Here is a 22,835-nt window from a genome sequence, read left to right on the forward strand (position 1 = left end):
CAGTCACTGTACATACATTACATTACTGATCCTGAGTTACATCCTGTATTATACTCCAGAGCTGCACTCACTATTCTGCTGGTGCAGTCACTGTGTACATACATTACATTACTGATCCTGAGTTACATCCTGTATTATACTCCAGAGCTGCACTCACTATTCTGCTGGTGCAGTCACTGTGTACATACATTACATTACTGATACTGAGTTACCTCCTGTATTATACTCCAGAGCTGCACTCACTATTCTGCTGGTGCAGTCACTGTGTACATACATTACATTACTGATCCTGTACTGATCCTGAGTTACATCCTGTATTATACTCCAGAGCTGCACTCACTACTCTGCTGGTGGAGGACCTTACACGCTCATGCATTATCCGGTTTCAGTGTGATCTGTAGTACCTCCCATTTCCTGTGGTAGCGCTGCAGGGAATGGATCACTTGTTTCCAGGTGTTCTCACAGAGGTGATCACTGGAGATCTAAGCAGCAGAAGCCCCTGAGATCGTGCGATTATTCAGGATCCTTCTAATGACCAGAGAGCAGAATCCGCTCCGGTATCGGCTCCAGTGACTGCAGAAAACAATCGTCACACGAGGGGATTTATTATTTTATTATAATTTTATAGAAGAAATATTTTACACTCCCCCCAATCACTTAAACAACGTCTCCCCACTCCTAAAGCTGGAGTATCCCGGGGCCCCGGTGCTGCATCCTGGGGGCCCTGCTGCGTGGTTGCTCTGCCGGCGCCATCTGTGTGTACAGCCGCCTCTCACTCCTGCACAGGACCATTACACAAGGCAATTGCTACTTCAGCTCTTTCCCGCACATTCTGGGGCAGCGCGCTCGGATCAGTTGCGTTCACAGTCTCTGACCCTTATTGCTGGGGGCGCGCGTCAGGGGGTCGGGGTCTTATTTGTTTTTTTTTGTTTCTTTTTCTGTTCTTTGTTTTGTTCGGTTTCTCCTTCGGCGTCTCCGTTTCTCTGGCGACTTTCTTGGTGGCGCTGTGCTTCTGAAAGACGTCTTCGGTGATGGGTTGGATGATGTGTCCTCGCTTGGTGATCACCCGCGGGGCAGTCAGCTTCTGGACGGCCGTCTCAGTGTTCCACGTGTTGCCCACCGGGGCCCGGATGCTGCTCTCAAAGTGCTGCTGACTGTTAAAGGGGAAGGGGAGCTCGTTCACCTGGAAAAAGAAGTGGTAGAATGTATCAGAAACTGACAGATACGTGGAGTCTTCTGCATTCCCATCCAGAGCTGCATTCATAGTTCTTCCTTAGGCTGTAGGAACTGGTTTCTCAGTGCAGCCCCCTGCTGGATCAGCTGTTATACAGAGGGTCCTCTGCTGTGATTAGCTGATCCCGTACCAGTGAATTTTCTTCGCTGACTAGCTAAACGAACCTCAGACGGTTATTGCTTTTGTCATTTCTACTCCAGTGATAACCGGAGCTGCGAGCACAATTCTGCAGCTGCTTATTTGCTACCAATTTTTATTACCATAACAGAATAAAATGGTTACAGCTGCTCAATAGGTGCCGCAGCCCCACGGGTAGCCCCACGGGTAGCCCCAGGGGTAGCCGCGGCCGCTCTGGTCGCTTGTCAGCCCTTAGGGAATCCTATAGTTCTGTAGGGAGAGACGACGCTGAGCGCGGCGCCATATTGTGTCCATCTGTGGGGTGCGGATCTCTGCGGTCAGCGGGTGACACATACAGGGACACCGGGGATTGTGTTAGCGCATTACCTACACCCCGCGGGTTTCCGACGCATTAGTCCACCCTATTTATTCCTGACTGCTACATGTTTCTCTTTGTATCCACTGGGGATATTAAAGTGTTACTAATACACAGATGATGGGGGGGGGGGGGGGGGATCATTTTTCAGTTGTGCCATCGATCCTCTGCACATACTTCAAGCTTGTCAGCAAGTACAATGAATGTCAGGAAGAGATGGGAGGGAAGTTCCAGCTCCAATAGTGCTGGTAGAAAGCTTTCAAAAGACGCAACTCAAAATGTCACAGGGCATGAGAATAGAGACGGTTCCTGGACGGATATCTGCACCATAAACAATATTAACTTGTAGTGAGGGAAGACGGCAGCAAGACCACCGCCGAGGTTATCTAAGGGGTCTGCATGATGGGACAGGTGCACCTTGGGAATGGATGAAGGCATTGTATTAAAAAAATGTAAATTGGTTACTGCAGCTTTGGAGGTGACTGGAGTAAAACATGAAATAAGGAGGTAACATGTAAATTATCATGTAAATGTAAGTATAACAGGTGAGTCCCTCCAGCGAACCACAGTACTTGTCCACACCCACCAGACGTCCCTCCCCAGTGGACTACGTCGCAGGTCCACACCCAGCGGACGTCTCTCCCCAGTGGACTACGTCGCAGGTCCACACCCAGCGGACGTCCCTCCCCAGTGGACTACGTCGCAAGTCCACACCCAGCGGACGTCCCTCCCCAGTGGACTACGTCGCAAGTCCACACCCAGCAGACGTCCCTCCCCAGTGGACTACGTCGCAGGTCCACACCCAGCGGACGTCCCTCCCCAGTGGACTACGTCGCAGGTCCACACCCAGCGGACGTCCCTCCCCAGTGGACTACGTCGCAGGTCCACACCCAGCGGACGTCCCTCCCCAGTGGACTACGTCGCAGGTCCACACCCAGCGGACGTCCCTCCCCAGTGGACTACGTCGCAGGTCCACACCCAGCGGACTTCCCTCCCCAGTGGACTACGTCGCAGGTCCACACCCAGCGGACTTCCCTCCCCAGTGGACTACGTCGCAGGTCCACACCCAGCGGACTTCCCTCCCCAGTGGACTACGTCGCAGGTCCACACCCAGCGGACTTCCCTCCCCAGTGGACTACGTCGCAGGTCCACACCCAGCGGACTTCCCTCCCCAGTGGACTACGTCGCAGGTCCACACCCAGCGGACTTCCCTCCCCAGTGGACTACGTCGCAGGTCCACACCCAGCGGACTTCCCTCCCCAGTGGACTATGTCGCAGGTCCACACCCAGCGGACTTCCCTCCCCAGTGGACTACATCACAGGTCCACACCCACCGGACCCTCCCCAGTGGACCACATTGCCCGTCCCCACCCACCTGATGGGCCGCAGCCTTTATGTTCCTCTTCTCATTGATGATGACGTTGGGGAGGTGCTGGTCCTTACGTGGAGGCGCCGGAGCTGCTTTTATAGTAAACCTAGAAAGATAAACAGGATTAAAAAAAAGTCTTTAACCGGTGGAGAGAAGCGCGACGTCCCGTCAAAACCAAGTCTGGAGTGTGAGCAGCCGGATCTACCGATCTGCCGAGAGATCCGGCCAACAAGATCCAGCGAGCGACTGAAGGATGTGATAACGATCCGCAGCGCAGGCGACGGCTTCAGCTTTACGTTTTTATTCCTCGTTATCATGAATTCACCTCTATTTAATTAATTACAAAATAATATTGCTGTGGGTCCCAGGAGGAGGCAGCGCGAGCAATCCCCGAGCGAGCGAGCGGCTGCTGCATGCTAACTGGAGCGCGGAGACGCCGGCCTGACACCGGGGAGCGCTCTAATTTACACTCTGCAAGTTATTTCCGAAGCAAAACACAACCGTTAGCAGCTTTCCCCGTCCCCAAAGTGCTTCAGAGAACAAGCAGCGCTCGTATTAATGTGCGCCCCCGGCCGCCCCCCGCCCGCAGACAAGCACGCACTTTTAAATGCACATTAAGAAAAATAAATGTAGATTTTAAAAAAATAATAATAATAATAAAAAAAATAAAAAATGTTTACAATTAATAATCAAGATTGGCTTTATGGTAGAAAAATTTACTCCATGGTATGAGAAAAGGAAATGAGGCAGAGGACGGCGACGTCTGGCCCCCGGGGTATCGGACAGGGGGTGGGGGGCATGTTATCGCAGGGTTAGGAAGGACACAAGGGGCTCTACTAACAGTTACTTCTCTGTTAATCGAGCCGACATACTCCCGGGAAAAAGAGTCTGGACACTTATTTATTTGCTTTATTACTTATTACCAGGGGGTGGTCCGTGCAGGGTGGGCACTCACCTGCGTCGTTTATGGGGGTTGACCTGGATGCTGGTGCCGCCCCACTCCCCCCAGCCCGGCAGCACCAGGTTGACGTCTTTGGGCTTCGAGGCATCTTCCGCTTTCTGCTTCTCCTTCAGGAAATCATTGACGACGTCGTCACCGGCGAACGCCTCCTCGATCATCATTTTCTGCTTCGTTTCGCTGTCGTCGACCTAAAACATTAAAAAGGGAACAAAAAGTCACAACCTGAACCGGCTGCGCGGGGTTAATCTGCTACTACATTCTGGTGCCGGTCACCGGTGCTGCAGGGCATTCTGGGACATGTAGTGTTTTCTGCATTGTCCAGTTTAAAGGCCGATGCAACAGTCACATCCCCACAATGCACCACAGCAGAGCAGCAAATACAGGCCGGGGGCCGGCAGCGAGGGGCACCAGCAGATTGCAAATAATTGCCCTCGGCGGGGTCAATGTACAAGTTTTAGTTTCGAGTGACCATAAAGTACTGAATAACGGGGGGGGGGAGGCTAGGTGCGGTGAGATGGAGAAAAATAAAGAAATGATCCCACCATTGCTTTTTGGGTTTATTTTTGCAGCATTAATAATGACCTGGGCCCCCCCCATTCTCCAGGTTGGTGCGATGGGACTGACAGCAGTGCTGTGCTGCAGCCGCTGCCGCCTCTCACTCGGCTCCAGAGCCGCTCCATACGTGCGGACAATACACAGGACGCACTCAGATTCTATGTCGGGAAATATTGCAGCAGACTTGTGAGTGCAGCTCTGGCTGTGAATGGAGGAGATACTAAGTGTACACAGTCATTGGTCACCCTGTAACGTCCGATCACTCACCTCCTCCTCCTCCTCCTCGTCGTCCTCCACCGTGGTGGGAATCAGCGGCGCCTGCACCGGTCGTGCCTTTGCCGGTAGGACGTCCTGGGAGTTGATGAGTTTTGATTTCTTGGTTGGATTTTTGCCACTCGGTTGCGAGATCTTCTCCGTCGTCTTCTGCAGCATCTCCGACTCCCCGAGATCCTCCAGGTCTTCCAGGGTTCTGGTCCGCTCCAGACTCTCTATTAGTAACGGACCTTCTTCTTCTTCAGTTCTGTTTTGCTCCATCTCCTCTGTGTCTGCAGCTCCCGGCTGCTCCTCTTCCTCCAGAGCAGCGATCTTTGCTTGCAGGGTTTCTTCTTTCTTGTTCTGCTCCAACATCCTCTGGAATAATGTATTGAACTGCGACACCTCCCGGGCGTTCTCCTCCGCCGCGCTGCCCGCAGCCGAGCCTGCACAAGAGATCAGAGGTTATGAGGAGCAGAGTCAGAGGAGGCTGAGACCGCGCGTGCGGCGGCTGAGACCGCGCGTCCGATCCGGACACCGGACCGTTCTGCAGCATCTTTTCTGAGACTCATGTTATTCCTCCTGGAAACATACAGATAACAGGGCATTACCTATATAGACCCCCCTCGTTCTCGGGCAGGGGTCCAAACCCCTCCAGCCAGGCCCCGCACATGTCCTCAGTGGTCCGGTAGGGCCAGTACTCACCAGGCTCTGGGTCGGCAGACTCTTGCTCTGCCAGTTCTTGGCGCACAAGTCTTCTGTCTGCGAACTCTTGCAGTAATGTCTCCTCTTCCTCCTCTTCGTCATCCTCTTGCTCCTCGGTCTTTGTGTTCTCCTCTTCCTCCATCCGCGTCTCCTCCGGACCCCCAGCCTGATTTGCGTCACTTCGCAGCTTCCCTGCCATCCAGGGGTTCGCTCCCTCCAGACTCATTTGAGCCTCATTGACGAAGTCTGGGACGGTCTCCTCGGCCTCGTCCTCCTCCTCCTCGGACACCACCTCGATCCTCCGGGTCAGCTCCCGGTGTTTGTGCAGCTGTTCCTGCATCGCTTTACGGGCCTAAAGGACGGTAAAAGAGGAGAGTGTGACTGACCAGATACAGGCAGAGGGGTGCGCTGCAGAGCACTAGAGCAAACATTGCATCAAATACTCTGTGCTGCTGTAACTGATGACTCCTCGCACCATCTGTACGGTACTAAATCTATGAACCCCCACAAGATCAGTGCAATGCTCTCCTGACATACTCTGTGCTGCTGGGGTTCCTGCTCTTTCCACTATATAACTCCGTCAGACTGTTGGGCCTATAAGATCAGCAAAAGCATCATCTGAAATACTCTGCACAGCTGGGAAAGTCAACCCTAACATTCACCACAAAAAGCTACTAAGACAAACACTCTGTGCTGCTGTGGTCGCTCCTCAGCCGTCCTGACCACAGAACTGATGCCCGAGATCTGCTGGATTCCCGAGATCTGCTGGATTCCCGAGAGTCGATGGATCAAGATCCAGAAGTTGCAACGGCTGCAGAGAAAGCAGAAGACGAGGCGCTCACCCCCTCGTCATACTTGGCCATGATGGCCTTGGACTTCGCCCACTTCCCGCTGTTCTGGTGCTTCAGAGACATCCGCTCCTGGAGAGAGAATAGAGCGTCAAGAAGAAGAGAGCGTCAGGAAGACTAGACAGCAGACAGGGAGACCCGACCCCGGCCAGCAGCCCCCCTCCACCCCGACCCCAGCCGGCTGCCCCCATCCACCTCGACCCCGGCCAGCAGCCCCCCTCCACCCCGACCCCAGCCGGCTGCCCCCATCCACCTCGACCCCGGCCAGCAGCCCCCCTCCACCCCGACCCCAGCCGGCTGCCCCCATCCACTTGGACACCGGCCAGCAGCCCCCCTCCACCCCGACCCCAGCCGGCTGCCCCCATCCACCTCGACCCCGGCCAGCAGCCCCCCTCCACGCCGACCCCAGCCGGCTGCCCCCATCCACCTCAACCCCAGCCAGCAGCCCCCCTCCACGCCGACCCCAGCCGGCTGCCCCCATCCACCTCGACCCCGGCCAGCAGCCCCCCTCCACGCCGACCCCAGCCGGCTGCCCCCATCCACCTCGACCCCGGCCAGCAGCCCCCCTCCACCCCGACCCCAGCCGGCTACCCCCATCCACCTCGACCCCGGCCAGCAGCCCCCCTCCACCCCGACCCCGGCCGGCTGCCCCCATCCACCTCGACCCCGGCCAGCAGCCCCCCTCCACCCCGACCCCAGCCGGCTGCCCCCATCCACCTCGACCCCGGCCAGCAGCCCCCCTCCACGCCGACCCCAGCCGGCTGCCCCCATCCACCTCAACCCCGGCCAGCAGCCCCCCTCCACGCCGACCCCAGCCGGCTGCCCCCATCCACCTCAACCCCGGCCAGCAGCCCCCCTCCACGCCGACCCCAGCCGGCTGCCCCCATCCACCTCGACCCCGGCCAGTAGCCCCCCTCCACGCCGACCCCAGCCGGCTGCCCCCATCCACCTCGACCCCGGCCAGCAGCCCCCCTCCACGCCGACCCCAGCCGCATGCCCCCATCCACCTCGACCCCGGCCAGCAGCCCCCCTCCACGCCGACCCCAGCCGGCTGCCCCCATCCACCTCGACCCCGGCCAGCAGCCCCCCTCCACCCCGACCCCAGCCGGCTGCCCCCATCCACCTCGACCCCGGCCAGCAGCCCCCCTCCACCCCGACCCCAGCCGGCTGCCCCCCCTCCACCTCGACCGGCTGCCCCAAAACATTGCGCCCCACAATCACCATCATCCGGGCCCTCTCCAGCTTCTCCAACTCTTCAAGGGCTGCATCAGGATTAATCCTCCGCAGCTCCTCAAACTTCTTCAACGTTTCCTTCTTCTTGACTCTTCTTAGCAGACGGTGATACCTGAAAGAGTCAGAGCAGAGGTAAGAGCAGAAATCACTGCACCGGCGATGTGTAAGGGAAGGGGCATCAAGGCAGAGTGCAGAAAAGACTGCTCCAGCAGAATAGTGAGCGCAGCTCTGGAGTATAATACAGGATGTAATTCAGGATCAGTAATGTAATGTATGTACACAGTGACTGCACCAGCAGAATAGTGAGTGCAGCTCTGGAGTATAATACAGGATGTAACTCAGGATCAGTACAGGATCAGTAATGTAATGTATGTACACAGTGACTGCACCAGCAGAATAGTGAGTGCAGCTGTGGAGTATAATACAGGATGTAACTGAGGATCAGTAATGTAATGTATGTACACAGTGACTGCACCAGCAGAATAGTGAGTGCAGCTCTGGAGTATAATACAGGATGTAACTCAGGATCAGTAATGTAATGTATGTACACAGTGACTGCACCAGCAGAATAGTGAGTGCAGCTCTGGAGTATAATACAGGATTTAACTCAGGATCAGTAATGTAATGTATGTACACAGTGACTGCACCAGCAGAATAGTGAGTGCAGCTCTGGGGTATAATACAGGATGTAACTCAGGATCAGTAATGTATGTACACAGTGACTGCACCAACAGAATAGTGAGTGCAGCTCTGGAGTATAATACAGGAGGTAACTCAGGATCAGTAATGTAATGTATGTTTACACACATTGACTGCACCAGCAGAATAGTGAGTGCAGCTCTGGAGTATAATACAGGAGGTAACTCAGGATCAGTAATGTATTGTAAGTACACAGTGACTGCACCAGCAGAATAGTGAGTGCAGCTCTGGAGTATAATACAGGATGTAACTCAGGATCAGTAATGTAATGTATGTACACAGTGACTGCACCAGCAGAATAGTGAGTGCAGCTCTGGAGTATAATACAGGAGGTAACTCAGGATCAGTAATGTATGTTTACACACATTGACTGCACCAGCAGAATAGTGAGTGCAGCTCTGGAGTATAATACAGGAGGTAACTCAGGATCAGTAATGTAATGTATGTACACAGTGACTGCACCAGCAGAATAGTGAGCGCAGCTCTGGAGTATAATACAGGATGTAACTCAGGATCAGTAATGTAATGTATGTACACAGTGACTGCACCAGCAGAATAGTGAGTGCAGCTCTGGAGTATAATACAGGATTTAACTCAGGATCAGTAATGTAATGTATGTACACAGTGACTGCACCAGCAGAATAGTGAGTGCAGCTCTGGGGTATAATACAGGATGTAACTCAGGATCAGTAATGTATGTACACAGTGACTGCACCAACAGAATAGTGAGTGCAGCTCTGGAGTATAATACAGGAGGTAACTCAGGATCAGTAATGTAATGTATGTACACAGTGACTGCACCAGCAGAAGAGTGAGTGCAGCTCTGGAGGATAATACAGGATGTAACTCAGGATCAGTAATGTAATGTATGTACACAGTGACTGCACCAGCAGAATAGTGAGCGCAGCTCTGGAGTATAATACAGGATGTAACTCAGGATCAGTAATGTAATGTAAGTACACAGTGACTGCACCAGCAGAATAGTGAGTGCAGCTCTGGAGTATAATACAGGATGTAAGTCAGGATCAGTAATGTAATGTATGTACACAGTGACTGCACCAGCAGAATAGTGAGTGCAGCTCTGCAGTATAATACAGGAGGTAACTCAGGATCAGTAATGTAATGTATGTACACAGTGACTGCACCAGCAGAATAGTGAGTGCAGCTCTGGAGGATAATACAGGATGTAACTCGGGATCAGTAATGTAATGTATGTACACAGTGACTCCACCAGCAGAATAGTGAGTGCAGCTCTGCAGTATAATACAGGAGGTAACTCAGGATCAGTAATGTAAAGTACGTACACAGTGACTCCACCAGCAGAATAGTGAGTGCAGCTCTGGAGTATAATACAGGATGTAACTCAGGATCAGTAATGTATGTACACAGTGACTGCACCAGCAGAATAGTGAGTGCAGCTCTGGAGTATAATACAGGATGTAACTCGGGATCAGTAATGTAATGTATGTACACAGTGACTCCACCAGCAGAATAGTGAGTGCAGCTCTGCAGTATAATACAGGAGGTAACTCAGGATCAGTAATGTAAAGTACGTACACAGTGACTCCACCAGCAGAATAGTGAGTGCAGCTCTGGAGTATAATACAGGATGTAACTCAGGATCAGTAATGTATGTACACAGTGACTGCACCAGCAGAATAGTGAGTGCAGCTCTGGAGTATAATACAGGAGGTAACTCAGGATCAGTAATGTAATATATGTATACAGTGACTGCACCAGCAGAATAGTGAGTGCAGCTCTGGAGTATAATACAGGATGTAAGTCAGGATCAGTAATGTAATGTATGTACACAGTGACTGCACCAGCAGAATAGTGAGTGCAGCTCTGGAGTATAATACAGGATGTAACTCAGGATCAGTAATGTAATGTATGTACACAGTGACTGCACCAGCAGAATAGTGAGTGTAGCTCTGGAGTATAATACAGGATGTAAGTGAGGATCAGTAATGTAATGTATGTACACAGTGACTGCACCAACAGAATAGTGAGTGCAGCTCTGGAGTATAATACAGGATGTAACTCCGGATCAGTAATGTAATATATATACACAGTGACTGCACCAGCAGAATAGTGAGTGCAGCTCTGGGGTATAATACAGGATGTAACTCCGGATCAGTAATGTAATGTATGTACACAGTGACTGCACCAGCAGAATAGTGAGTGCAGCTCTGGAGTATAATACAGGATGTAACTCAGGATCAGTAATGTAATGTATGTACACAGTGACTGCACCAGCAGAATAGTGAGTGCAGCTCTGGAGTATAATACAGGATGTAAGTCAGGATCAGTAATGTAATGTATGTACACAGTGACTGCACCAGCAGAATAGTGAGTGCAGCTCTGGGGTATAATATAGGATGTAACTCAGGATCAGTAATGTAATCTATGTACACAGTGACTGCACCAGCAGAATAGTGAGTGCAGCTCTGGAGTATAATACAGGATGTAACTCAAGATCAGTAATGTAATGTATGTACACAGTGACTGCACCAGCAGAATAGTGAGTGCAGCTCTGGAGGATAATACAGGATGTAACTCAAGATCAGTCATGTAATGTATGTACACAGTGACTGCATCAGCAGAATAGTGAGTGCAGCTCTGGAGTATAATACAGGATGTAAGTCAGGATCAGTAATGTAATGTATGTACACAGTGACTGCACCAGCAGAATAGTGAGTGCAGCTCTGGAGGATAATACAGGATGTAACTCAGGATCAGTTATGTAATGTATGTACACAGTGACTCCACCAGCAGAATAGTGAGTGCAGCTCTGGAGTATAATACATGATGTAACTCAGGATCAGTAATGTAATGTATGTACACAGTGACTGCACCAGCAGAATAGTGAGTGCAGCTCTGGAGTATAATACAGGATGTAACTCAGGATCAGTACAGGATCAGTAATGTAATGTATGTACACAGTGACTGCACCAGCAGAATAGTGAGTGCAGCTCTGGAGTATAATACAGGATGTAAGTCAGGATCAGTAATGTAATGTATGTACACAGTGACTGCACCAGCAGAATAGTGAGTGCAGCTCTGGAGTATAATACAGGAGGTAACTCAGGATCAGTAATGTATGTACACAGTGACTGCACCAGCAGAATAGTGAGTGCAGCTCTGGAGTATAATACAGGATGTAAGTCAGGATCAGTAATGTAATGTATGTACACAGTGACTGCACCAGCAGAATAGTGAGTGCAGCTCCGGAGTATAATACAGGAGGTAACTCAGGATCAGTAATGTAATGTACGTATACAGTGACTGCACCAGCAGAATAGTGAGTGCAGCTCTGGAGTATAATTCAGGAGGTAAGTCAGGCTCAGTAATGTAATGTATGTACACAGTGACTGCACCAGTGGAATAGTGAGTGCAGCTCTAGAGTATAATACAGGAGGTAACTCAGGATCCGTAATGTAATGTATGTACACAGTGACTGCACCAGCAGAATAGTGAGTGCAGCTCTGGAGTATAATACAGGATGTAAGTCAGGATCAGTAATGTAATGTACGTATACAGTGACTGCACCAGCAGAATAGTGAGTGCAGCTCTGGAGTATAATGCAGGAGGTAACTCAGGATCAGTAATGTAATGTACGTATACAGTGACTGCACCAGCAGAATAGTGAGTGCAGCTCTGGAGTATAATACATTACTGATCCTGAGTTACATCCTGTATTATACTCCAGAGCTGCACTCACTATTCTGCTGGTGCAGTCACTGTGTACATACATTACTGATCCTGAGTTACATCCTGTATGTACACAGTGACTGCACCAGCAGAATAGTGAGTGCAGCTCTGGGGTATAATACAGGATGTAACTCAGGATCAGTAATGTAATGCATGTACACAGTGACTGCACAAGCAGAATAGTGAGTGCAGCTCTGGAGTATAATACAGGATGTAACTCAGGATCAGTAATGTATGTACACAGTGACTGCACCAGCAGAATAGTGAGTGCAGCTCTGGGGTATAATACAGGATGTAACTCAGGATCAGTAATGTAATGCATGTACACAGTGACTGCACCAGCAGAATAGTGAGTGCAGCTCTGGGGTATAATACAGGATGTAACTCAGGATCAGTAATGTAATGCATGTACACAGTGACTGCACCGGCAGAATAGTGAGTGCAGCTCTGGAGTATAATATAGGATCAGTAATGTAATGTATGTACATAGTGACTGCACCAGCAGAATAGTGAACTGTAAACCAGTGATGGAAATACTAGAAAAGTTTTTTTACATTTTACTTTTGATCTTCTTTTGTCTTCGTGCTTTCGCCTCATAGTAGGACTGCAGCGCTCTTGCTTTTTGCAGCTCTGCCCGGCGCTCCTTTGCCTAGATGAAGACACAGATGACTCCTCAGCACCGTTCTCGGCAGCCTCCTCCCGGCTGTCAGCCCCTCGTCCCTCTTACCTCCTCCAGGCTCATGGCTTTCAGCGATGCCTCCTCCACCGGTGTCAGCAGTGGATCAGTGATCGGCTGCTTATTCTTATGCAGGATCCCGAATATCTCCATCTCCAGTGGCGTCTTCGCCTAAAGTGGCAAAAAAAAACAGAAAAAATAATTTTTTAATAATGTGTAGTGTAAATCACAAGGTGGGAAAATATCTTATAAGATTGGTAGTTTTCATAAAATTCAGTAAAGGTGTTCACAACCAAGAAGATTTCTGCACCATAAATATGTCACAGCGAGCCGCCGCCAGCCGAGGCGCCGCAGAGAGAGGCGCCGCCGGCCGAGGGGCCGCAGAGAGAGGCGCCGCCGGCCGAGGGGCCGCAGAGAGAGGCGCCGCCGGCCGAGGGGCCGCAGAGAGAGGCGCCGCCGGCCGAGGGGCCGCAGAGAGGGGCCGCAGAGAGAGGCGCCGCCAGCCGAGGGGCCGCAGAGAGAGGCGCCGCCAGCCGAGGGGCCGCAGAGAGAGGCGCCGCCAGCCGAGGGGCCGCAGAGAGAACCGCCGCCAGCCGAGGGGCCGCAGAGAGAGGCGCCGCCAGCCGAGGGGCCGCAGAGAGAACCGTCAGCTGTGCTCACAGCTGTGCACTGAGCAGCGACTTTAGCGGGGGGCATCTCTATGATTGAAAGGGGTAGCTAGTGGGATGAAGCATTTTCCTTTTCCCCGGCGGACGCTCGCTCAGCCCTGCGGCCGGACACCCACCTAACACTGTGCATATGCAGATTAACCCCGTTTCTGCAGGATAACAGCATTTGGGGACATGACGGCTCCCTCTAAACTCCTGGAGCCGCAGCACGGTTTGGTGACGCAGCAGGTTGTTTGTTTTACATTTACAGAATAAAAACACATTTTGTCGTCATTTTTGGAGCTTTTTGTCTGATGTTTTTTTTGTTTTTCTTTCGTTTGCGGAGTAAATTACTGATGTTTGGTAAGATTTGGGGGGGGGGATTTAAGACATTAAGAGGACAGAATTTAAATACATTTTATTCACGTTTTAGCTTAATATATATAGTATGATAAGTTTACAATCAACCTTAAAAACTAAGTCCATTGAATTCAACATGTTGACCCATATGGAGCAAAAGCCCCCAACCCCCCCTCCCCCCAATACAAATAGCTGCAAATTAGGAGAAAAATTCCTTCCTGGCTCCACATACAGCGATCAGACGAGTCCCCGGGATCAAGGTCCATCACAGAATCTGGCGCCCATAACCTGGAATCTTATATTTTTTAAAGATAGGGGTCTGGACCGTTCTTGAATTTTAGAAGTGAATCAACCATTACCACATCATGTGGCAGAGAGATCAGAGAGTCACTGCGCTTACTGTAAGGAATCCATAGTCTCGCTGCTCTTACTGTAAGGAATCCATAGTCTCGCTGCTCTTACTGTAAGGAATCCATAGTCTCGCTGCTCTTACTGTAAGGAATCCATAGTCTCGCTGCTCTTACTGTAAGGAATCCATAGTCTCGCTGCTCTTACTGTAAGGAATCCATAGTCTCGCTGCTCTTACTGTAAGGAATCCATAGTCTCGCTGCTCTTACTGTAAGGAATCCATAGTCTCGCTGCTCTTACTGTAAGGAATCCATAGTCTCTCTGCTCTTACTGTAAGGAATCCATAGTCTCGCTGCTCTTACTGTAAGGAATCCATAGTCTCGCTGCTCTTACTGTAAGGAATCCATAGTCTCACTGCTGTTCCAGTAAATAATATGCATCTGATTACGGTTGAACCCTCTTTCCTCTAGATGTAGAGGATGTCCCCCGTCTATCTGGGGGGGGGGGGGGGCTCAAGTTTAGTGCTGGCCCGGACCGTGTCCTCTTCCTTGCTGTAAGCGGAGGCAACTTTTCCTCTGCAGCATTGGAGGAGCTTGGATTCATCAGTCTTGTCGGCTTCAGAGCAGCGCTCACAGGCTGAACAGTTAATATCTTGCCGGCGCTCACTCCTTGTGTATTAGAGCAGCCACCTCTGATAAGACTGCTACCAAATGCAATATTCCCAAAGGAACCAAAAGGACGTGCAGAGCGTCGCAGCCGATCACTCGTCAGCTGGAGAAGGGGGGGAGGGGAAGAAGGGGGGGAAGGGAGAAGGGGGAAGGGGGAAGGGGGAAGGGAGAAGGGAGAAGGGAGAAGGGAGAAGGGAGAAGGGAGAAGGGGGAAAGGAGAAGAAGTCCTTCATGATGCGTTTCGGAGCGATCTGATCCTATCTGACTGGATCACAGTTTCGCCTTTTGGGAGATCGCTGTGAAACACGACATGGTTGCACCATCTTGCGCGTCCCTTTTGATCCTATTGTAATCGGGGCGAGTGGTCTGCAGCCCCGGGGGAGCGTCGCAGCCGTCCACTAACACCGGATAGGGGCGATCGCCCGCACACCGAGCTTATAAGTGTCGTGTCTATGGGGGCACGACGGAGGATAAGCCTTCTGCAGCGAGCGCTCGCTCTCCCCCCTTTATGGTCCGTTCTCTCCGTTCCCGACGATTTCCCAGTTTATTATTGAGAAACGATATTAGAAATGCTATCACGTCATGGTGATTGAGTTTACATAAACTTTAGCAGTTTTTCCCCCCTTTATGATGGAGACGGCAAGTGCAGCAGCGCCCCTCACCTGCCATCCCACCATGGTCTCCTCTATAGGGGCCGGCTTCAGCGGGGGGTCGTTCAGGGGGAAGACCAGCTGCTCGGCCCTCCGATTCTCCTTCACTACGCTCTCCCATTTGGACACCTCCTCGGAGGCTTTCTTGTAGGACAGGATCCTCTGGATCTGTGAAAAAAACAAAATACAGAAACGTGTGAGGACGATCCCCCGACCGACCGCAAGAAAGGAGACTGGGAAACTGCCGAACGTGCAATGCCAGACATTAACCCTCTCACTGATTAACCCATTCCTCATCATTTTCAAGATCCCCGCTTCCTGTCATTCGTGTTTGCTGACAGCCTGTCCTAACCCCCCCCCATACACCTCACAGCTGAGGGTCTGTTACAGTTGTATCCGGCCCAGAATATATGAGAGAGGTCGCAGGACTCAGCTTTGCCAAGTAACAAGGAGAATTCATTCACTGAAAGCAAAAGAGAAGCTGAACATTTCCAGGGTACAGAAAGGTTAAAGGTCAGCGCAGAGGTCCGGCCGCTCGGGGCTTCATGGCGGCCAATCACTGCCCGCAGCCCCTCTATCTCCACCCTCCCATCTTCTTTGATTGACAGCTCTGGCGTCACAGAATCAGAAGGGAGGAGACCGATGGAAACAAGCAGTCGGGAAGGTGCCGCCGTGCTGCTCCGAGAGCCTGTGCTTGGTTTGCACAGTCATTCTGTGCTGACAGGAGCCTTTTAAACTCCTGGTGGTGGAAACTTTCCATTCTGTACATAGTGGTGCACGGTAATAAACACCACGATGAGCGTTTCCCCCCTATGATGCCAGCCCTGGAGATCACTGACACAGCAGGCGTCCTCCCGGTACAGCCGTGGTCCCCGCAGCGTGGTATCAGCACCGTGCACCCACCAGTGGCGTCGCCCACTTACTCTGACACTACGTCAAGGTGCCCAATCACCCAAGGCCCGTTCCATGCGACACATCAGGGCGCTGCAGCGCCTCTTGTTTCGGCATCATGGGTCATCGCCGCTTCACGCAGGACGGGACTATTTCCTTGGTAGCTTGTATCAGAGTAGGACGTGCGCAGAATACTTGGCGGGTAAACGGCATTCGCCATGGCAGGAGCCCCGCCCAGCGTGAAGCAGCCCCTGCAGGCGGGGGAGATCTATGGCTCCCTCTGGTGTCAGGATGATATATGGCAGGTGGGCATCATGCGGTGAGATGCTCTGCAGACCCTGCACGCACCTTCTGCGTCTCCTCCTTGCTCAGCGGCAGCTCCACGCTCTTCGTTTCCTTGAGTTTGTTCAGCTGCTTCTTCACGTTGGACAGAGGAGTCACCTTCTTGATGGGGTTGATGAGGTCCGTGAGGCTGATCTTCTCACCCGCACCTGAGAACAACCACAGGAGCGATCAAGCAGAGGCAGAGTGCAGGAAGGCATGGAGAGAGACGGGCACCCAGCTTTCCCAGAGCATTACACGGCAGGGGGAATCTCTGCAGATTTATGCCTCAAGACTCCAGGAAAGCAGAGTACTGTCAATATGGCCGCGGTCACCGCTGCCCCGACATCAGTCATTCTAGAAGTCACTCTGCTTTCCCAGGCTCCTGAATGGCATCCTTATGTGGTGACAGATCCCTGCTCCAAAAAAAAAAAACAAAGCACATTTACCATTCAGCACCTTAAGAAAGGAGAGTGACAACTGCCAATGCCACAATCACCGCTGTCACTGACACGGCCACCCAGCTTTCCCACACTCCTGCAAAGTGATTACACAGATCAGCATAACTCAGGAAGAATGCTACTAGAAAAGCTGAGTGACAACCAATATGGCTGCGGCCAGGGAGGCGGCCACCCAGCTCTGCGGGGGTCCTGAGCAGCACAGCTAGTCATTTACAGTGGTGGTCTGTCTTGTTGACTGGTCACTGGCCTCCTCAAAGCCCTGGTGGGAGCAGCAATGCCGGCCCTGTGTAGTGGTCACCCAGCTTTCCGCGGAGCAGATAGAACAATGAAATCGGTCAGAAGTGTTATTATGTTTCGAATATTTTAAAAGCAAAATATCAAATAGCGAAAAATAAATGAAGATGGAAAATAAGTCGCACCTTCAGCGCTGATGCCGAACTCCGACACCTGGAGGCCGGCCTCCGTCCGCTCCGACAACTTCTTCCTGCAAAAGGGAGAGAAAACGCTGAGCACACGTCCCGTCAATCCCGCGGAGGCACTCCGACCGCCCACCCCGCGGAGGCACTCCGACCGCCCACCCCGCGGAGGCACTCCGACCGCCCACCCCGCGGAGGCACTCCGACCGCCCACCCCGCGGAGGCTATCAGATGTAACGTCCTGTCCCGTACACGTTCAGCGCTTTACACTGCACTTATTCTAGGGCAGCGAGCTTTGCCGCGTTTCTGACGCTGCTCGTGTGCTGCACTGTATACGCGGCAGTTTTGTGAGATTGCAGCATTTTTCATTCAGTTAATCTCAATGCAGAGTAGATTGTGCCGGTGACGCATCGACCCGACTTGAGACTTCTGTGCCCCCCCCCCTCACAGCCGCATGGGAAGTCACGTGACAACGAGCTTCGTCCCTGCCCAGTGATCTGGCACATCTGCTAATCCAGCACAGGACTGCGCTGTCTCCTGCGGGCGCACAGACCTTTTGTTGCCGCCCAGAGCAGTGATGGCCTCCAGGAGCTTCCGATGTTTCCGCTCCGCATCCTCCTCATCCTGTGGAAAGAAAGGTGATGATGGATTATTGGAATTTTACTGTAACATCATGTAACGTAACAAGGCAGCATCGCTGTGATGGATTGACGGGCCGGCGGTTGGGGCGACAAGCCGCAATACAGGCCGGAGGCGGCGCGGTCGGGGCGACAAGCCGCAATACAGGCCGGAGGCGGCGCGGTCGGGGCGACGTCCGCTAAGCGGGAATACAGGCCGGAGGCGGCGCAGTCGGCGCGACGTCCGCTAAGCGGGAATACAGGCCGGAGGCGGCGCGACGTCCGCTAAGCGGGAATACAGGCCGGAGGCGGCGCGACGTCCGCTAAGCGGGAATACAGGCCGGAGGCGGCGCGACGTCCGCTAAGCGGGAATACAGGCCGCAGGCGGCGCGACGTCCGCTAAGCGGGAATACAGGCCGCAGGCGGCGCGACGTCCGCTAAGCGGGAATACAGGCCGCAGGCGGCGCGACGTCCGCTAAGCGGGAATACAGGCCGCAGGCGGCGCGACGTCCGCTAAGCGGGAATACAGGCCGCAGGCGGCGCGACGTCCGCTAAGCGGGAATACAGGCCGCAGGCGGCGCGACGTCCGCTAAGCGGGAATACAGGCCGCAGGCGGCGCGACGTCCGCTAAGCGGGAATACAGGCCGCAGGCGGCGCGACGTCCGCTAAGCGGGAATACAGGCCGCAGGCGGCGCGACGTCCGCTAAGCGGGAATACAGGCCGCAGGCGGCGCGACGTCCGCTAAGCGGGAATACAGGCCGCAGGCGGCGCGACGTCCGCTAAGCGGGAATACAGGCCGCAGGCGGCGCGACGTCCGCTAAGCGGGAATACAGGCCGCAGGCGGCGCGACGTCCGCTAAGCGGGAATACAGGCCGCAGGCGGCGCGACGTCCGCTAAGCGGGAATACAGGCCGCAGGCGGCGCGACGTCCGCTAAGCGGGAATACAGGCCGGAGGCGGCGTCCGCTAAGCGGGAATACAGGCCGCAGGCGGCGTCCGCTAAGCGGGAATACAGGCCGGAGGCGGTGCGGTGTCCGGTAACCCGGAATACAGGCTGGAGGCGGCGCGGTCGGGCAGCATTTCTTGGCCTTGGTTGAGTTGTAGAGAGCGGGGCGGCCTCATACGTGACTGCAGGATATGGGGGTGTTGGTGGAGCGCCCCCCGCACACACAGTGGGGTCTGTACCTCGTCCTCGCTGGCGCTCACAGGCGGCTCCTTCACAAACAGATCCTCCTCCTCCTCAGCTGGGGTCAGGACGCTGCAAAACACCAAAGAACAATAAGAGAGCGGGGTCCGGGGTGAGACCCCCCAATACACACACACACGGTCCGGACCCTCCTCTCCTCTGAGTTCTCGCCCCCCAGATTCAGTGTGTGGCGTCTCCCCCATATTCACAGCCATCACCCTGCCCCCTCCTACACCACACGTCCCAGCACCCCCACACCTGCGCCGTTTCTGCGTTTCTGTCGCAGCCGCTCGCTTTTTCTTCCTGGTCGGTTTCATGTCTCGTGAGCTACAAACACGTGCGCCTCACACCGTAAAGCGCTTCCACTTCCTGATCTGCCAGGACTGTCGCAAAACCTCCGGCATGACTGCCCTCACTGTGACGCGCACCACGTGACCACGAGTCGCGCGTGCGCGCACACCAGAGAGCGCGAGGATTCAATATGACCGCGCGGGGGCGCCAAGAGGCAGAACGAAAACAGCGCTCGTCATTCCATCAGTGGCCGGTAGAGGGCGCTGACGTCACGCGGAGGAGAAGCCAATAGAGGACGGGTACAGAGTATACACACTGCTCAAAAAAATAAAGGGAACACAAACAACAGAATATAACTCCAAGTAAAGGTTGGGCAGCGGCGCAGAGCACAGGTCGGGCAGCAGCGGCACAGAGCACGGGTCGGGCAGCAGCGGCGCAGAGCACGGGTCGGGCAGCAGTGGCGCAGAGCACGGGTCGGGCAGCAGAGCACAGGTCGGGCAGCAGCGGCACAGAGCACAGGTCGGGCAGCAGCGGCGCAGAGCACGGGTCGGGCAGCAGCGGCGCAGAGCACGGGTCGGGCAGCAGTGGCGCAGAGCACAGGTCGGGCAGCAGCGGCGCAGAGCACAGGTCGGGCAGCAGCGGCGCAGAGCACAGGTCGGGCAGCAGCGGCGCAGAGCACAGGTCGGGCAGCAGCGGCGCAGAGCACAGGTCGGGCAGCAGCGGCGCAGAGCACAGGTCGGGCAGCAGCGGCGCAGAGCACGGGTCGGGCAGCAGTGGCACAGAGCACAGGTCGGGCAGTGGCACAGAGCACAGGTCGGGCAGCAGCGGCGCAGAGCACAGGTCGGGCAGTGGCACAGAGCACAGGTCGGGCAGCAGCGGCGCAGAGCACAGGTCGGGCAGTGGCACAGAGCACAGGTCGGGCAGCAGCGGCGCAGAGCATAGGTCGGGCAGTGGCACAGAGCACAGGTCGGGCAGCAGCGGCGCAGAGCATAGGTCGGGCAGTGGCGCAGAGCATAGGTCGGGCAGCAGCGGCGCAGAGCACAGGTCGGGCAGCAGCGGCGCAGAGCACAGGTCGGGCAGCAGCGGCGCAGAGCATAGGTCGGGCAGTGGCACAGAGCATAGGTCGGGCAGCAGCGGCGCAGAGCATAGGTCGGGCAGCAGCGGCACAGAGCATAGGTCGGGCAGTGGCACAGGTCGGGCAGCAGCGGCGCAGAGCACAGGTCGGGCAGTGGCACAGAGCACAGGTCGGGCAGTGGCACAGAGCATAGGTCGGGCTGCAGCGTCTCAGAGCATAGGTCGGGCAGCGGCACAGCACAGGTCGGGCAGCAGCGGCGCAGAGCACAGGTCGGGCAGCAGCGGCACAGAGCACAGGTCGGGCAGCAGCGGCGTAGAGCACAGGTCGGGCAGTGGCACAGAGCATAGGTCGGGCAGCAGCGGCGCAGAGCACAGGTCGGGCAGTGGCACAGAGCACAGGTCGGGCAGCAGCGGCGCAGAGCACAGGTCGGGCAGTGGCACAGAGCACAGGTCGGGCAGCAGCGGCGCAGAGCACAGGTCGGGCAGTGGCACAGAGCACAGGTCGGGCAGTGGCACAGAGCATAGGTCGGGCAGCAGCGGCGCAGAGCACAGGTCGGGCAGTGGCACAGAGCACAGGTCGGGCAGCAGCGGCACAGAGCACAGGTCGGGCAGTGGCACAGAGCATAGGTCGGGCAGCAGCGGCGCAGAGCATAGGTCGGGCAGTGGCACAGAGCATAGGTCGGGCAGCAGCGGCGCAGAGCATAGGTCGGGCAGCAGCGGCGCAGAGCATAGGTCGGGCAGTGGCACAGGTCGGGCAGCAGCGGCGCAGAGCACAGGTCGGGCAGTGGCACAGAGCATAGGTCGGGCAGTGGCACAGAGCACAGGTCGGGCAGCGGCACAGAGCACAGGTCGGGCAGCAGCGTCTCAGAGCATAGGTCGGGCAGCGGCACAGAGCACAGGTCGGGCAGTGGCACAGAGCACAGGTCGGGCAGCAGCGGCGCAGAGCACAGGTCGGGCAGTGGCACAGAGCACAGGTCGGGCAGCAGCGGCGCAGAGCACAGGTCGGGCAGTGGCACAGAGCACAGGTCGGGCAGCAGCGGCGCAGAGCACAGGTTGGGCAGTGGCACAGAGCACAGGTCGGGCAGCAGCGGCGCAGAGCATAGGTCGGGCAGTGGCACAGAGCATAGGTCGGGCAGCAGCGGCACAGAGCATAGGTCGGGCAGTGGCACAGGTCGGGCAGCAGCGGCGCAGAGCACAGGTCGGGCAGTGGCACAGAGCATAGGTCGGGCAGTGGCACAGAGCATAGGTCGGGCAGTGGCACAGAGCATAGGTCGGGCAGTGGCACAGAGCATAGGTCGGGCAGTGGCACAGGTCGGGCAGCAGCGTCTCAGAGCATAGGTCGGGCTGCAGCGTCTCAGAGCATAGGTCGGGCAGCGGCACAGAGCACAGGTCGGGCAGCAGCGGCGCAGAGCACAGGTCGGGCAGCAGCGGCACAGAGCACAGGTCGGGCAGCAGCGGCGTAGAGCACAGGTCGGGCAGTGGCACAGAGCATAGGTCGGGCAGCAGCGGCGCAGAGCACAGGTCGGGCAGTGGCACAGAGCACAGGTCGGGCAGCAGCGGCGCAGAGCACAGGTCGGGCAGTGGCACAGAGCACAGGTCGGGCAGCAGCGGCGCAGAGCACAGGTCGGGCAGTGGCACAGAGCACAGGTCGGGCAGTGGCACAGAGCATAGGTCGGGCAGCAGCGGCGCAGAGCACAGGTCGGGCAGTGGCACAGAGCACAGGTCGGGCAGCAGCGGCACAGAGCACAGGTCGGGCAGTGGCACAGAGCATAGGTCGGGCAGCAGCGGCGCAGAGCATAGGTCGGGCAGTGGCACAGAGCATAGGTCGGGCAGCAGCGGCGCAGAGCATAGGTCGGGCAGCAGCGGCGCAGAGCATAGGTCGGGCAGTGGCACAGGTCGGGCAGCAGCGGCACAGAGCATAGGTCGGGCAGTGGCACAGAGCACAGGTCGGGCAGCGGCACAGAGCACAGGTCGGGCAGCAGCGTCTCAGAGCATAGGTCGGGCAGTGGCACAGAGCACAGGTCGGGCAGTGGCACAGAGCACAGGTCGGGCAGCGGCACAGAGCACAGGTCGGGCAGCAGCGTCTCAGAGCATAGGTCGGGCAGCGGCACAGAGCACAGGTCGGGCAGCATAACATTGTATTACTAATACTAGGCTGCCCAGACCTCCAG

At 55.1% G+C, this 22,835-nt stretch overlaps 1 protein-coding gene across 1 annotated transcript; it reads right to left on the reverse strand.

Annotated features, from left to right (window-relative positions):
* Positions 1-650: 650 nt before the first annotated feature.
* On the reverse strand, positions 651-19,727 carry UTP14A (UTP14A small subunit processome component). Its single transcript, XM_073642181.1, has 15 exons — positions 19,558-19,727; positions 19,299-19,371; positions 18,052-18,122; positions 17,502-17,566; positions 16,649-16,791; positions 15,422-15,577; positions 12,788-12,907; positions 12,615-12,709; positions 7,639-7,762; positions 6,412-6,489; positions 5,570-5,921; positions 4,880-5,310; positions 4,052-4,245; positions 3,103-3,202; positions 651-1,183 (listed from the first exon to the last, which is right to left on the reverse strand). Exons 1-15 carry the CDS (start codon positions 19,614-19,616, stop codon positions 878-880), a joined length of 2,367 nt encoding a protein of 788 aa, XP_073498282.1. The 5' UTR covers positions 19,617-19,727; the 3' UTR covers positions 651-877.
* Positions 19,728-22,835: the final 3,108 nt, after the last annotated feature.

The sequence above is a fragment of the Phyllobates terribilis genome, unplaced genomic scaffold, assembly GCF_046119375.1.
Source record: "Phyllobates terribilis strain yellow unplaced genomic scaffold, ASM4611937v1 Scaffold_7__3_contigs__length_470593459, whole genome shotgun sequence".
Lineage (NCBI taxonomy): Eukaryota > Metazoa > Chordata > Amphibia > Anura > Dendrobatidae > Phyllobates > Phyllobates terribilis.